Source organism: Castor canadensis, chromosome 8, assembly GCF_047511655.1.
Source record: "Castor canadensis chromosome 8, mCasCan1.hap1v2, whole genome shotgun sequence".
NCBI classification, from domain to species: domain Eukaryota; kingdom Metazoa; phylum Chordata; class Mammalia; order Rodentia; family Castoridae; genus Castor; species Castor canadensis.
In genome coordinates this window covers 120677718-120692921 of record NC_133393.1, presented here as the reverse complement: position 1 = coordinate 120692921, position 15204 = coordinate 120677718, and the positions used below count along the sequence as shown (strand labels likewise).

Sequence of the window (15204 nt, the reverse complement as noted above, 5' to 3'; positions counted from 1 at the left end):
GCATCTCCCTCAATGAAACATTTCATTTCTGTTTAGAGCAGATAGTTTTTGTCTCCTGCCTTCCTCTTATCTCTGTTGGTCTATAAGAATGGACAACCAGCAGGAGAAGGAAAAAGGAGGGAGAGAGGTAAAGGTGCAGGGAGGGAGGAGGAGAGAGAGAGAGACAGGTATTGGACCAACTGGAGCATGGGCTGATGGAGAGACCAGACTCTGCTTAAAGCTCATATTGACTCAGTCAGAGAGTATCTGAACACACACTGAACACACAATCCTTACAGCCAAGGCAATGAATGGAGTAGACCTGAAGAGGTAATGGAAATTGACAAATGCTGCCACACCCTAGATTGACTCAGGTCCCTATAACCAAGACTAGAATGCTTCTGGTCCAAGGGAAAAAATGCTGCTTAAAGCCATGATAAGCCAGAGAGCCTAAAGGTGCCTAAGTCAATTCTAATTCCCAACTGCGCGTGCCAGCAAAAGCTTTCCTGTAGAGAACATTGTGTGGCGAAGACCAGGCCTGGAAGAGTATACCCATTTCCACTTCTACCCATCCCTGGCTCTCGCCTTCGCCTGGGGCACTGGGATCAACGGGAGCCTCAGCAGCCCGGGAGCGGCTTTGGGGGAGACGAGTGTATCTGAGAGCGTGTGTGCGTGAGGAGGAGAGCAAAGACGTGATTACTTCAGAATTTATTTAAGGGCCGGTGGAAACCACTGCAACAGCTTCCAGGGGAAGCCCTTCTTCTTTAGGAAGAGGAGGTGGAGGCTGCCAAGGAGGAGGAGGGGCGGAGACAGAGAAGGAGGAGTAGAAGCAAACACCGCACAAGGCCAGTGAGGAGAGAAGATGCGGTTTGTAGCATCCTCACCGGCTTCCAGCAGGTTGGTTCTGTCGGCCAACTGGTGCAAGAAGACAAGCTTGCAGAGGGACTGGAAGGAGAAAGTGTGTGTGTGTGTGTGTGTGTGTGTGTGTGTTTTGGGTGGGGGGGGTGCTTCCCTTCTGGAGAAGAAGCACCTCCTTTAAGTGAAATGAGACACCCTAATTTAGAAATAGATTGGGCGCCCTGAGGAGACCTGTCCTGCTTCTCACACCCCCTGGGGACTCACTTCCTTTTAACTGTCAAACTCCCAGCCTTAGCCTTAAACTCCAGAGGGGTTCCGGGTGGGGGACTGGGTGGAGAACTTCCCTTCCAGGTAGATACTCCTCTTGTCTTTTCCCAAAGTTAATTGTTTTTTGGAAGAACATTTGCTCACACTCCGGGTAGCAGTCCAGAAGCTCAGGGGGAGCATTGCCTCCGGTTAACTTTCTGAAAATGAACCCCAGTTCTGGGTTCCAGGCTGCTGTCAGTGCCCAGGCTCCAGTTGCACGCGGGAGCTGCGGCTGCTCTGGCAAAGGGGCCGCTGCTGCTTTAAGAGCCGCCTCCCCCTCTCCTCCCTTTGACAATGGTCTGAACCGAGCTCTGCTTCCCAAAGCAAAATTTGTAATATGCCATTTTTCCCATGGACGCTTCTCCTTTTGGCTGCTGACGGAGCCGCGGGAAAATGCCGAGCCGCTGCCACACCACCGAGCCGGGGCCCGTTCCGGGAGAGCATCAGGACACGAGTGTGTCTAAGCTGCCTTTCTCCTCCCGTTGCTAGGGAAATGGTCCAGGACTGCTGGGTGTGAGCCGCCCCTCTCATCAAGCCGGAGACTGCGGTTGTCACTGATCAATTGAAGAAGCAGGACCCGCAATTACAGACATTAGGTACAGAAACTGTATTTGAGTTACACGGTTTCCCTTCGGCTTTATTTTTTATTTCCTCCCCGGCCCCACCCCGCCCCCAGGGAAGATGAGATGCAAATCCCTCCTTGTAGATTACTGTTGGGTACCTTTTTTGCTTTCCACCCATCCTCTTCTGTTTCTTGCCTCCTGCCTACTTGGCTCGCTCCTGTTGGGCAGGCTGAAAAATTTTAGTGTGGAAATTATGAAGTCAACTTCCTCAGGGTGGTGGGGGTGTGGCAGAGAGATAACTGTCCACCAGTGTGGGGTGAGCTGGCTCTTTGACCATCTGTAAATGCACTCGGGTAAAGAAAGTGAAAATACTTCCAATAGAGGTGATAAGAGTATTTCCTGAGGACAGAGGATTTCAAAGAGTTAAACAGGAGGAGGAATATTCATGTAATGTAATCAGACAATGGCAAGGATTTTTCTCCCTGAATTACTCCTTGTGGATTAACTGAAGTGAAGCTGGTAAAGCTGGGATGGTTCTAAAGACTAAATCTTTGCAGAAGAAACTTACTATAGAGAATAACCGCATCTGTCTATGGTAAAGTCTAATCTTAGTGATATAATTAAGTGAAAGAATTCATTGGCAGGAAAAAAATGCTTTTGGAGCACTCTCATATCTGAATAGGTACTGCTTCTATGACATGTATTGATAAGGAACACATTGGATCTTGAAATTCCTTGGGTGATGACTCCAATGGGCACTCAAAACTTTTATTTTGAAATCTGAGAAATTTAGAAGACAGTCAAGGTTATGTGCTAACAATATGGGAGCTGGTTTTCCTGATATAAAATTCTTCAAGCTAAATTTAAGCATTGAGATAATTAAACCAATCAAGCTTTTTTTTTCTATTCACAAGAAAATTAGCAATCTGTCTATCTAGGTCTTCAGTAATTTAGTGAACAAGTCATCAATATCTAGAAAAAGGTAGCATAATTTGTACATCAAATTGACTTGAGGGAGGGAGGGGGTAACAACAAGCCAAAAAAATCACAGCAAACTGTTTATATGCCCTTTCTGATTTTTCAGGAATTATGTGATGTTTGTGTGTTTCATATTAAAAAGATTGTGAAAGTTAAAAGTTGTATAAATGGATGAAATATACAAGACAACTAATGGTCATACCTTTCTGAAGTTGTTTCAGGTGTCATCCATTCTATAAAAATTTCCATATAGATTTCATTGCTTCTAATACTTAAAATGCTCATTTAAGATATATTTCACTGTATTATAATGAGCATTAAAATATTTTAGTTTATTTTAGGCAGACTCTGAGGTCTAATCCAAGAACTAATCTAGATCCTAAAAGGGGCCTTATTTTTTGTAGACCTATTTTCTCTTTAAATTTTCAATGGAAACTCTTCAATTTACACATTTGGATTGAATGTGAAGAAAAAGTGTCAAGTATTTATTTTCTAAGTAACTTCTGCATAGTTTGGTTTTATAAATTGAATTTTGACAGTTCATAAATATCTACTAGAATTAAATTGTTAAGCCCAGAAGCAGAGTGAGTCATAAAAGTAAAATGTTGCTTCTGCAAAAATAAATGTTGCCTACTTTATAATAGAAATAAAAACTTAAATTTTAAATAACCCTCTGTAAATTTTATTGTGTGTTCTCAGTCAGGTAATTCATGGGATGGATACTTAAAGTGCGATTTTAAAAAATATATATGTTATCATCCCTACTTCATTGAAGACAAAACTAAAGTTTTGAAAGGCAAAGTAACTTGCCCTGCTTCACATGCTTCAGAAATGTCATAGAATCAAGTTTCCTCTGACTGTAGATTTGATGGTCTTTCCAAGTCCCCAAGTAGCTTCTCATCACATCATCTTTTGACTGATCAAATCAAAGACCACCTTTGATTCTGAGCTAAGAGTCTCAAATTTGTATATAACTAATGTACCATGGTGATAAGAGGAGGTTGTACATAGGCATTATATTCAGATGAAAATTTTACTTGGGGTAATGCTTAGAGTTATGGTTTTCCTTGGAATTTATAGATGTTCTAAGTAATTCAGAGTAGAGAGGTACCAATAGCTTTCTTTTAAGAAAGGTATGATTTAAAATAAAGATTTAAGAATTTTTATAGAACCTTAATTTTTAAAACTTGTTAATGTTTTGGAACAGTGCTATAAATCACGATGCTATAAATTTTCCTCCTAGTAATTTGTTTTAACCTTAAATATCAGTAATAAATACACTGTATCATGGCAGTGATTTCAAAGAATGACACAGCTGTTCAATGTGTGGATTTCATGCATAGCATGTGAACTCAACTTTTTAAATGAGCAAATACATTGGAACATATTTTGTTTTGTTTTCCAATTCCTTTTCAGTTAATATAAAGAAAATTTATAGCAGTTACAAGGTGTTTTTCCATCTCTGTTACAGTCTCTGAATGGAAATCATATTGAAAAGAATACACAATAATGATGTGCTTATTAAGTAGCTAACAATAGTAATAAATGTGTGAGTGAGTGTCAGTGTTTGTGTGTATTAATTTATTCTGTATGTGTAATTGATTTTAGAGTACATAGGAATTGAATAAGTCAAGTTCCTCTCTTCACATAGCTCAGGGTTTTGAGTGAGGAGCAAAATTCAAAGCATTTTGAATGATCCTTAAATACACAGCTATTTAAATTCTTTACATGGGTTATCAGTTACAAAATATTACATTTTTTAAATGTCTCTTAATTTTCAGTGGTCCCTAACCAAATCATTCACAAATAATCAATTTTCTCTCCTCAAGAACCCAATTTATATGAAGGATCACATTAAAAAGTAATTAATTATTGAGCTGTTAAATCTTGACATTTTATTTTAAAATATCACCAGAAATATTTTCCCTAAGGACATGACTATGTAGGCAGAAAAATGAATTGACCTTGTATTGCAAAAACCAAAGAATGCTCCAGGATGAACAGTCAAACCAGCCTTTCTCCATATCAGTCTTCTGCAAAACCAAGCCCTCTAATTAATAGATTCTGGCCATCATACAACTACTGAGAGATGAGTTGGACTTTTTTTAATCTAAAATACAGGATGAAAGAGAAAATTAGCTAATTTCTGATTTATTAAGATACCACACAATAGGACAATATTGCATTTCAATATCTCTATTGTCTATTTTAAGTTAAATTAATAAATGATTTTAAAAATATTTTGAACAGCTCATTTATTTCACGACTGAGAGCTTGTGATTAGCAACTCAGATGTGAAGTTACTACATTAGCTTGTGTAATTTATTACACCTGTTGTGGGATATTTGAAAGAGTGTTAGTTTATATTGTTTGGATAGAAACCTTTCAATGCATCTAACAGGAAACAAAGGGATATTAAGTGTAATTAGCAGTATAATAATCAAGCAAACTCCTGCATCAGTTTATTTCATAAAGTTTATATCTAATTTAGTTGGTATTTGTCAGCTCTATGCAGACTTCTGAAAGAATTCAGGAAGAGAGCATACATAAAATGATATAAAAATGATAATAAAATGAAAATGTTAATGTCAAAAAGCTTCAAATTACTTGGTGTGAAAATATCTGTTCCAGGAATAAGAAAGTACAAGTTACCTGTTTGTGGATTTTTAAAATTAAAGAGTGAACATCAATGGATTTGATTGCTTAAGTCATTCAAAAGTCATTTAATTCCTACTCATTGAAGTTCTAGACTCTGTGCTTTCTGTTGACAATATAATAATAAATAAGATAGAGGTATGAGCTGTAAGATATTTGTGAAGTTGTGAAGGGAAAAGGTGATAGAATAATAATTGAAATGACAAGGTCTGTAAATTTAATTAGATGGGTTAAATCATAAAGAAAGAAACTAAGAAACAAGTGAAACCAACTTGCATGCTGTTTGTATGACATCTATGGATTGTCATGAAAAGAGAATGCATGTGGGTTGGAGGAAGTGACTGCATCATGTTTCATTGAGGTAAAAACATTTAGCAGAGTCATATTTGGGGCAGTGGGTAGGAGAAAGAGGGACATTTAGGGTAATTAGTTGCAAGGGGTTTAGTGAATAGCCAGATGGCATTATTGAAAATCATTTCTTTACTAAAACTCTGCTTTACTTTCTTTAAGCAATGATGTGTGAAGTGATGCCCACGATTAATGAGGACACCCCAATGAGCCAAAGGGGGTCCCAAAGCAGTGGCTCAGACTCAGACTCTCATTTTGAGCAACTGATGGTGAATATGCTAGATGAAAGAGATCGTCTTCTAGACACACTTCGAGAGACCCAGGAAAGCCTCTCACTTGCCCAGCAACGTCTTCAGGATGTCATCTATGACAGAGATTCTCTACAGAGACAGCTCAACTCAGCCCTGCCACAGGTATGCCATAGGAGCACTGGTCCTTCCTATTTTAATTGAAAATGTGATAAGATTTTAATCAGATTTGTTTTATTTTCACTCCTGTAATATATGATATGCACACTTTAGTAAAAATTAAAGAATACATTATTAATTTTCATGAAACGTTGCCTCAAGCAAAATCATAGTATACTGTATGTGAAGAATGAATTATTGTCTGGGCTTTCTTGAAAATTTTATTTGTATGATTGTCTTGTTGATCTGCTTTTAATTGTCAAAATGGGGGATAGTTTTATCTTTAACTTCTGTCTTTGGGAATGATAGCAGTTTGGAAGTCTGTTGTCTAATAATTGTTTAATCTGTACTTCTTTAAAAACACCCAACATGTCCTGAAAAAATCTTAGAATTATTCGTATAGTACCTGTTCTTCTAAAAAAATTACTTCAAGTAGTTTCTTTTTATTTTTAAATTAGTTTGGAAACTGAGAAAAGTCAAAAGGTCAGCCTTACTCCCACAAATGTAATGTCGTTACATTAGTTATTTTTAAATACATTTGTCAGTCTTTTAATTTTATCAAAAAACCCTGGAAATTTTTAATGATTGCCAGCCTATTTATATACACTGTTAATATTAAGGGTCAATTCGCTTATCAAGAAATTTCATGATTATTATTCTTTTAGTTATGAGAAAAATCAATGAAATTTTTAATAATCACCCCATATAAACTACAATTTCTCTCTTTTTCTAAATATTTTTCTTTTTTAATTGCTGTGAAGGGTGGGAGTACATTGTGGCACTTACTACAAAAGTTCTTAAAATATATTGAATATATCATATTTGAATTTACCTCCTCCATTATTCTTCTTCACCTCCCCTCCCCCTTTTCTGGTATCATTTTTCAGTTTACACATATGTGTATACAGTATTTGCACTACATTTATCCTCACCCACCATTTCCCCATCTCCTTCTCCCTCCCACTGGTACCAACCCACCCCAGGAAGGACCTGTTCCACCCTCCTGTTCTCCAAAAAAATGACATTTTTGTTTATGATAGCTACACGCAGAGTTTCCTTGTAACATTTCCATGTATATATGTATTATAACACAAATCGGTTCATCTCCTCTATTTTTCTTCTTTATACCTTAGTCCCCTTCTTATGGGGTTTCAATGGGTTTTAAAATTCTATATTCATTCTTGTATGGAGAGTATATCATCCATATTCACTTTATTAACTTCCTTCTTTACCCTCACCCTCCTGCATATGATCTTAGCACGACCCATTTTTCATAATGTTGCTGTAGTAGTATTAGCCTCCATCCACATGTCAGAGAAAACGTGGTTTTTGGTTATCTGAACCTGGGCTTGTAATTTCTTTAAATACAAGTTTGATTGGCTTTCTACTTAAGAAACAGAATGGAAGGTGTTGAAGAGTTGACTTAGCATCATAAAGTTATGTGTTGTTGCACATGCATATCCTTTCAGAAATGCCGAAATCTATATAAAGTTGATAAAGATTCTAAACTCACCTATACTATTAGCTTGCAGTGTCACATTGAGGTATTTATGACAGTCAGAGTAAAAAGAATCACTAAAACCCTGTCTCACCCCACTAGGTAATAGCATAAGAATAACTCCTGTTCCAGTTCTTTACATTTTCAGTCAGCTTGTATTGTGATGAAATAATGTTTCAAGTAAATTTCATCTATTTAAAAGCCTGGTTTATTTAATCACACAGAATGTGCTGATTAATTTCAATAGACAACTATTCAATCTTCACAAAAGATCATATTTTTCAAGGTACATATTTTGATCTTGGAAATTGTTCTTCATCAAATGATCTCTAGAGGGATCACCAGTGTGTTCACTCTCCTGTAGGAGCGTTGAGTTGGTTAAGGTGTTCAGCTGAAGTCCTGAACAAATCACACTATTCCTCACCTTCTGTGTCAAGTATACAATGGTGATTATTTCTCTTTCTGGATACAGTGATTCGTTAAAAAAACTAAGGATTGTACTATACAGCTGACAAGTTCAACACGTGTTCAGGACAGCAATCAGGTGAAGATTTTTGGGTTGGATAAATGCTGTAGTTCGCTCCCATTTCCCACTTGGTCTTCTTGAGCTCTCAATCTGATTCTACCTGTAAGATTCTACATGCATCCCTCTCATCTTTGTCTGTGTATATTTTATTCAAGCCTAAAATGTATTCAATGTCTATAAAATGATTATAATTTGGAGTTTTATTTTTCCCTTTAATAATAAAACAGTTGACTATTTCATAAGGATATTTCAAAAAATAAAGTATTAGAATAAGATTCTTTGGGGAAAAGGAAGAAAATTGAAAAATATTTTCATCCAAATGTACATTATATAGATAAATCTGATTTAAATGTGCAAAAATAAAAAAAAAACTTTATTCTAATAACTTAGATTAAATATATAGACTATAATACCATATAGTTTAATTTTTGATTTTTAAATTATACTATGTACAATTTGCTATCCAAACTTCTTGAGTGCAGCTCTGTTTGGAGTTCAGAATTTTCCTGACTTTCTTTATGTATATAATGTGTATTATGGAGCTTTCTTTGAGAAAGTTATGGGACAAACCTCAAATTATACATGCATATTTTTAAAAGAATTCTATGAATATTCCTACTTCATAGGAAAAGTAAAGACTGTAACAGTTTCCTGTTAGCACAGATTTAGTTTTGGCTCCAATCAAGTCTACACACTTACAAATAAAATACCAGTTTTCTGAATATTTGAGTATTGGACAGAGTTGCTCTAGTGGTAGTGTGCCGACCTACCCAACATGAGGCCCTGAGTTCAGTCCACAGTAGTGCCAAAAAAATGATATTGGATTATTGAAATAGTAGGTTAAGGATTATGACCCTGTGCATTTATATGACTACAGTCCCAATACTCTATTTTCCATATACTTTGACATTTTTTCAATATTGATTTATATGTTATTATTTTAGATACCTTTGGAAATCCAGAGATATAGCAGAAGTCCTCTCATTTTTAAAACAAGTATTTAATAACCTAATCTGTACCTTTAGAAATAGATGTTTTCTGCAAGTAATATAGGAATATTCTTTTTTAGTTGATATGATGGAATCTTTTAAAATATTCTTAAAGCAATGTACCTGTACATTTGATGACATTTGTAATTTACAATGAATAAAAGGAGAAAATGGCTAACATAAAAATGATGTTTGAGGGAGAAATAAAGTATATAAAATCAAAAACTTTAGCAACATAAAATAATGATTATTTTAGCAAACAGAATTAAAAGCAGAGACCAGCTTTATGCCATAGATGTTTTAAATTGCGTATGCAATGCTTTTAGTTGCTGGTGACTTGTAGCAATAGTTACCTTCTCTACTGTTATTCCTCTAGGAAGAAATGTATCAATACTTTTAACAATCCTAACTATGTAAATTATTTTATAGCCACAGTGTTTCATTTTTCGTTATGCACTGGCTATATCTGTGTTTAAATAATGCTGATAATTCTGCATCATTCCACATTTCCAGATGCAACATTTCTACATTATACACTCAGTTATCTACCTTTGTAGGGCATAATGCATTTTAATGTTCTATGGAACCTCACATTCATCATACTCCAAATTCAATCATCCTGTGTTTCCCCCATACACGAGTTTTTAGAGATGGTTTCTCCCTCATCGCTGAATTCATTCATCAGTGAGCCAAATCTTTCTACCCTTCTGTTTTTTTCAGCACCTGGCTTTAAACTTCTTTGCCATATCCCTTTACATTCCCCCTTTTGTAAATGTGTCATATTGAATGCTTAAGTAATACCTCACTGTTTGTAGTGCCCCAACAAATTCCATGCTATTCTAGTCTTTTTCCTTCATGCATGTTTATCTCTTTCCTTTAGGTAATCCACAGACCAAATATTAATATTTGGAAGAGAGAAAAGGCTATGCTTCCTATTGCAAAAAAAAAAGTCATCATATATAAGAGTTTATAACTCTTTCCTGCACATGGTTTAGTATACACTGACGGCTTGTGTATTCTTCAATAGTTATATATGATAATAAAGGACATGGGATGAAAAGCCACATTGTTTGGCTGTCAGAGAACTTTAAGAACAGAGCTGCTTGGAAAATAATACAGAAATGGAACCAAATAAGAAGAGGGCTGGAAGATTACAGAAGTCCTGAAGTATTTGAGCTATGAAATTGATACACAATTAACTATAGAAAGTTTCATGTGCAAAATGATGTTAAGTATTCTTAAGAAAATATTGGAAAAGGTTCAAGAATATTCTACATGGGTCAATGAGTTGTGAAAATAGAAGTTTACTGAAGGACATGAGGGGAATTGAAATTCAGACGGCTCTATTTTTCAGGCTAGGATTGGGGTCCCTCATTTGTATAATGATGATAGATGGGCTACCAGTATTACTGTTTTGTTGTTGTTTTGTAGTCTAAATAGGAATATATAAGAACAATCAACACATTTATTTAACAAAAGATTATAGGATAGGAATGAGGTTTTGTTTAGTGCCAGTGGAGTATAAGCTGTTTACATGTGTGTGGGAAGTTAAAAAGAGGAGTTTGCAGAGTACATCCTTAAGAATTTTAAGTGAATTGGTGACCACATAAGGTTATCATGAAGAAACACCTGTTATTGTCAGTTTGGATGTATTATATAACACTCACGCATTAGTTATATGTTGGTTAAATAATGCTATGTAACAAATAACACAAAACCTAGCAGCATAGAAACATATTGGGTTTGTGGAATTCAGCTCATCTACACTTGGACTGGATGATCTTGGCTGGACTAACATGTCACTGGTTAACAGAAGGTAGGTTCAGTTGATTGTACATTATCTGGATATTATGTGCTCTAGGATGACCTTAACTGGGTATCCTGGGGACACTTAGCACTATGCCATATGTCTAATCCTATACTTGGCTAGCCTGGCAAGGTCTCATGATCATGGTAGAGAAGTAAGATCAAAGCGGAAATAACCAAGTACACCCTGAGCTTCTGCTTGAGTGTTTCTGGTAATGTACCTTGGCCAACCCAGGGACAGCATGGAAAGCAATGCAAAATTATATGTCAAAGGATGTAGGGACAGGGAGGAGTGAAGCACTGGAACTATCAGTACAATTGATCTACCACAAAGCTAAGCAAGTGAGTCATTTTGGTCATTATCATTTTAGGTAAAGCTGATTATGCTAATAATGTTCTAGCAAAGTGTGGAGATTTGGAATAAGATCATGAGGCATGAAATTAGAAAAGACAATAGTAATATAAAGAATATTGAAGAGAAAGAATGTTCAGGGATCCAATTTATGGACTTTAGTGAGAGATATGAATTTGAATTGGTGCTCTTCTACTTGTTAGCTAAGGGACCATTGGTATGTCATTTGAATTCTCTGAAACTATTTCCTTAATTGGAAAGATTAGATGATAACTTCTCTGAGGATGAGATGAAAGAAGGTGTGTCTATGTGCTTCAGAGACCATTGTGAAATGTGGAGTAGTTTTCATAAGTTGAGATTTGCTGGTACACTCCTTGGTGAGGAATTACTCTAACAGAGCCTGGCTGGGCAGAAAAGAAATATGTTAATTTTTGATATTTAAAAATGCAAACTATTTTAGGGGAAATTTGCAGAGAGGGCCCTAAAGTCACTTTTATCCTGGAGGCAAATTGCCAGTATATCTTTTTACCTTACTACTTACTAGTTCAATAAACTTGGTCAAAATATTTAATTCAAATAATGATAGAAACTGCCACATCGGATCATTATCAGAGATAAATGAATTGGAACATGTCAAATGATCAATTCAATGCCTCACAGGTATTGCATGCTCAATAAATGTTAAATGTAGCTATTGTCACAGTTATCATCACTACAGATATTACCATTACTATCTTTAGCCAATCTTAACTGCATAATTTTACCTGGTAATTATCAACACTAGAACTACTTGAGATCACTGAAAATCCACACACTCCTCAATCTTTATCAAATTTGGATTTAACTTTTTATTTATTAAAAAAATCTTAACTACACTATCCTAGTTTTGGCAAATTTTCTACTTCCACTATAGACAGTGTTACATGTCCCTTGGTGATATCAAACAGTATCCCTTCCTATTGTGCTGAGATTTTAACATCTGGATTGCGCACCTTCATTTTTGGTGAAAGCCAATCCCAGTATACTAAGTGTTTTATCCCTTGCTTTGCCAAAAACAAATATGCTACATCTTTTATTACCACCTATTATAAACCTTCTATATTCTTAATATTTCTTTTCCTTCCAGTTATGTTTTCTCTGGCTAAATGAAATGGTTTTCAATTGCAGCATTTATTTCTCATTGCCTGTTCTTCCTTAGCCCTCACAATCAGGCTTCTATCATCAGGAAGCTCCTAAAAATATACTCTTGTATGCTACTAACAAGTACATGTTTTGCTAGTCTAGTGATACCTTTACATTCTTCTTTGTCTCATTTATTCATATGTGGACACATTGTTTGGGTCATTTCTCCCCACTACACCCCCCTGTTGCCCCCTCGCTTTCAGGCAGAATCTGTTCTGCCCTTATCTCTAATTTCATTGAAGAAAGAGTATAAACAATAATAAGAAAGACAAAGCATTTTTGCTACTTGAAATAAGAATAGCTATACAGGGAGATTGCTAGCATTGCTTCCATGTATAAATGTGCTACATTCTAAGTTGATTCATCTCTAACTGACCTTTTCTCTAGTTCCTGATCCCCTTCTCATATTGACCTCTGTCACTTTAAAAGTTCTGTATTAGGTCCTCTGCAGTGAGGACTTCAAATACTATCATTTTTTTTTTATTTCTTACCTCTCTCCATACCTCCCATGTGTGCACTCACCTTATCATGTGACCCAAGTCCAATCACATTGCTCTATTTGCCTTAGATCTAAAGTCCACATATGAGGGAGAACATAATGATTTTTGGTCTTCTGAGCCTGGCTAACCTCGCTCAGAATGATGTTCTCCAGTTCCATCCATTTACTTGAGAATGATAAGATTTCATTCTTCTTCATGGCTGAGTAAAATTCCATTGTGTATAAATACCACATTTTCTTAATTCCTTCATCAGTAGTGGGGCATCTTGGCTGTTTCCATAACTTAGCTGTTGTGAATAGCACTGCAATAAACATGGATGTGCAAGTGCCACTGGAGTAACCTGTGTCACATTCCTTTGGGTATATCCCCAGGAGTGGCATTGCTGGATTATATGGCAGCTCTATGTTTAGATTTTTAAGAAGTCTCCAAATTTTTTTCCAGAGTGATTGCACTACTTTGCATCCCCGCCAGCAGTGTATGAGGGATCCTTTTTCTCCACATCCTCGCCAACACCTGTTGTTAGTAGTTTTTTTTAATGATGGCTATTCTAACAGGTGTGGGGTGGAATCTTAGTGTGGCTTGGGTTTACATTTCCTTTATGGCTAGAGATGGTGAGCATTTTTTCATGTGTTTTTTGGCCATTTGAATTTCTTCTTTTGAGAAAGTTCTGTTTAGTTCAAATGGGACCTCATAAAACTAAAAAGCTTCTGTTCATCAAAAGAAATGGTCTCTAAACTGAAGAGAACACCCACAGAGTGGGAGAAAATATTTGCCAGCTATACATCAGACAAAGGGCTGATAACCAGAATATACAGGGAACTCAAAAAACAAAACTCTCCCTTTACATTCTTCATGTCCCTTGAATTCTCTGTGTCATACAACATTGTCAATTAATTCATCTCAAAATTCCCATGCCTTTAATTCCTCATAATTGCTTCTTTTCTATGCTGCCCATTTTTTTTCCTACATTCCCTACCCTCTGATTGATATTCATATTCATCTTGTTTATTTACATTTCCCCAATCTTAACTACCATTCTTCTTTCACAGGCTGATGTTTCCCTTTTAATCCTCAGTTTCTGCTTTTCATCTTCTTTTTTGGTTATTTTTTTCCTTTATCTTTGGTGTCTTCAATTACTTTTCTTCTCAATTGGCAATGATATAATACATTCAAATCTATGCCTTAAAATTAAAATGGTGGGTACAATGACAACACAACAGTCCCTTATTCTGTGTTTCCTTAGATTTCAATCTGTCCTTTCTTTTCTTCTAAATGTAGTTTTCCCAGTTTGTCTCACTGACTCAATTTCTTTATCTTTTCTACTGCAGTCTACTTTTCCCCCTAACTCCATGTTCAAAGTGCTCACTGTCACCAATAGATAATGAAATGTTGGATCAGGTTTGTTGTATTTGTCAATATGATTATGCCCTTCTAAAAGAAAAAAATCCTTCCTTCTTAATTTTCATATTACACTGTCTTCACTCTTCAATCAGCTTGAATTTTTCCTTTCAATATTTTTCCTGTGGACAACATCTCATCAAGCTAATTCTTAATTGTAAGATAATAAAGATAAAATTAATTGTAGTAGATAATATTTCTGAACATGCTCACTATGTCAACCTATGTTTTATTTAAATATCCTGATAATAAAATGGGAATATTTCACTATGTGTTTGTGTGATGCTAAATCAGTGAGGTGCAGGTGTTGCTAAAGTATATTCCAGCTATTAAGTTCAGAATTAGGTCAAGCTCCATTTTAAGATTCCACAAAAACTAAGGTAGAAAACGTGGAAGAGGGATAGAATTATTTTGGATAATTATTTTGATTTGTGGTAAGTCCTGTTATACTTAGCCAAGTGAGAGGAGCTCAGGAAAACCAAAAGGCTTGACGTATTTCCTCCAGAGATGGAAGGATATAGTCTCAAATTGTAAAGTAGCAGCAGTACCTTACGATGCCCCTGCCTACAACAAATTACAGTCTGTGGAAGACAAACTTCCAGCCCACCAATGCAAAGATAATATTGGTTACTTTTGACAACAAGAGCATTTTTTTTTGAATGTCCAAATTCAGATGGTATTTTATTTATTTATTTATTTATTTATTTAATATTTGTCTTGTTATTTTATTTTATTTTATTTTTTTCATTTTTCTTTTATTATTCATATGTGCATACAAGGCTTGGTTCATTTCTCCCCCCTGCCCCCACCCCCTCCCTTACCACCCACTCCACCCCCTCCCGCTCCCCCCCTCAATACC

The 15204-nt window shown here is 35.9% G+C and overlaps 1 protein-coding gene across 16 annotated transcripts in view; it reads left to right on the top strand.

Annotated features, from left to right (window-relative positions):
• The first annotated feature begins 731 nt into the window (after positions 1-731).
• Positions 732-15204, top strand: part of Ppfia2 (PTPRF interacting protein alpha 2) — a 454825-nt gene continuing 440352 nt past the window's right edge. For 7 of the 16 annotated variants that reach the window (XM_074084050.1, XM_074084051.1, XM_074084034.1 and 4 more), the window contains exons 1-2: positions 1474-1739; positions 5850-6100. In XM_074084050.1, coding sequence (XP_073940151.1) covers positions 5852-6100 — 249 coding nt within the window. In that variant the 5' untranslated portion in view covers positions 1474-1739; positions 5850-5851. Of the gene's footprint in view, positions 877-1472; positions 1740-5849; positions 6101-15204 lie in introns of those variants that run through there. The other 9 variants (XM_074084052.1, XM_074084042.1, XM_074084041.1 and 6 more) reach the window with 3 other exon arrangements.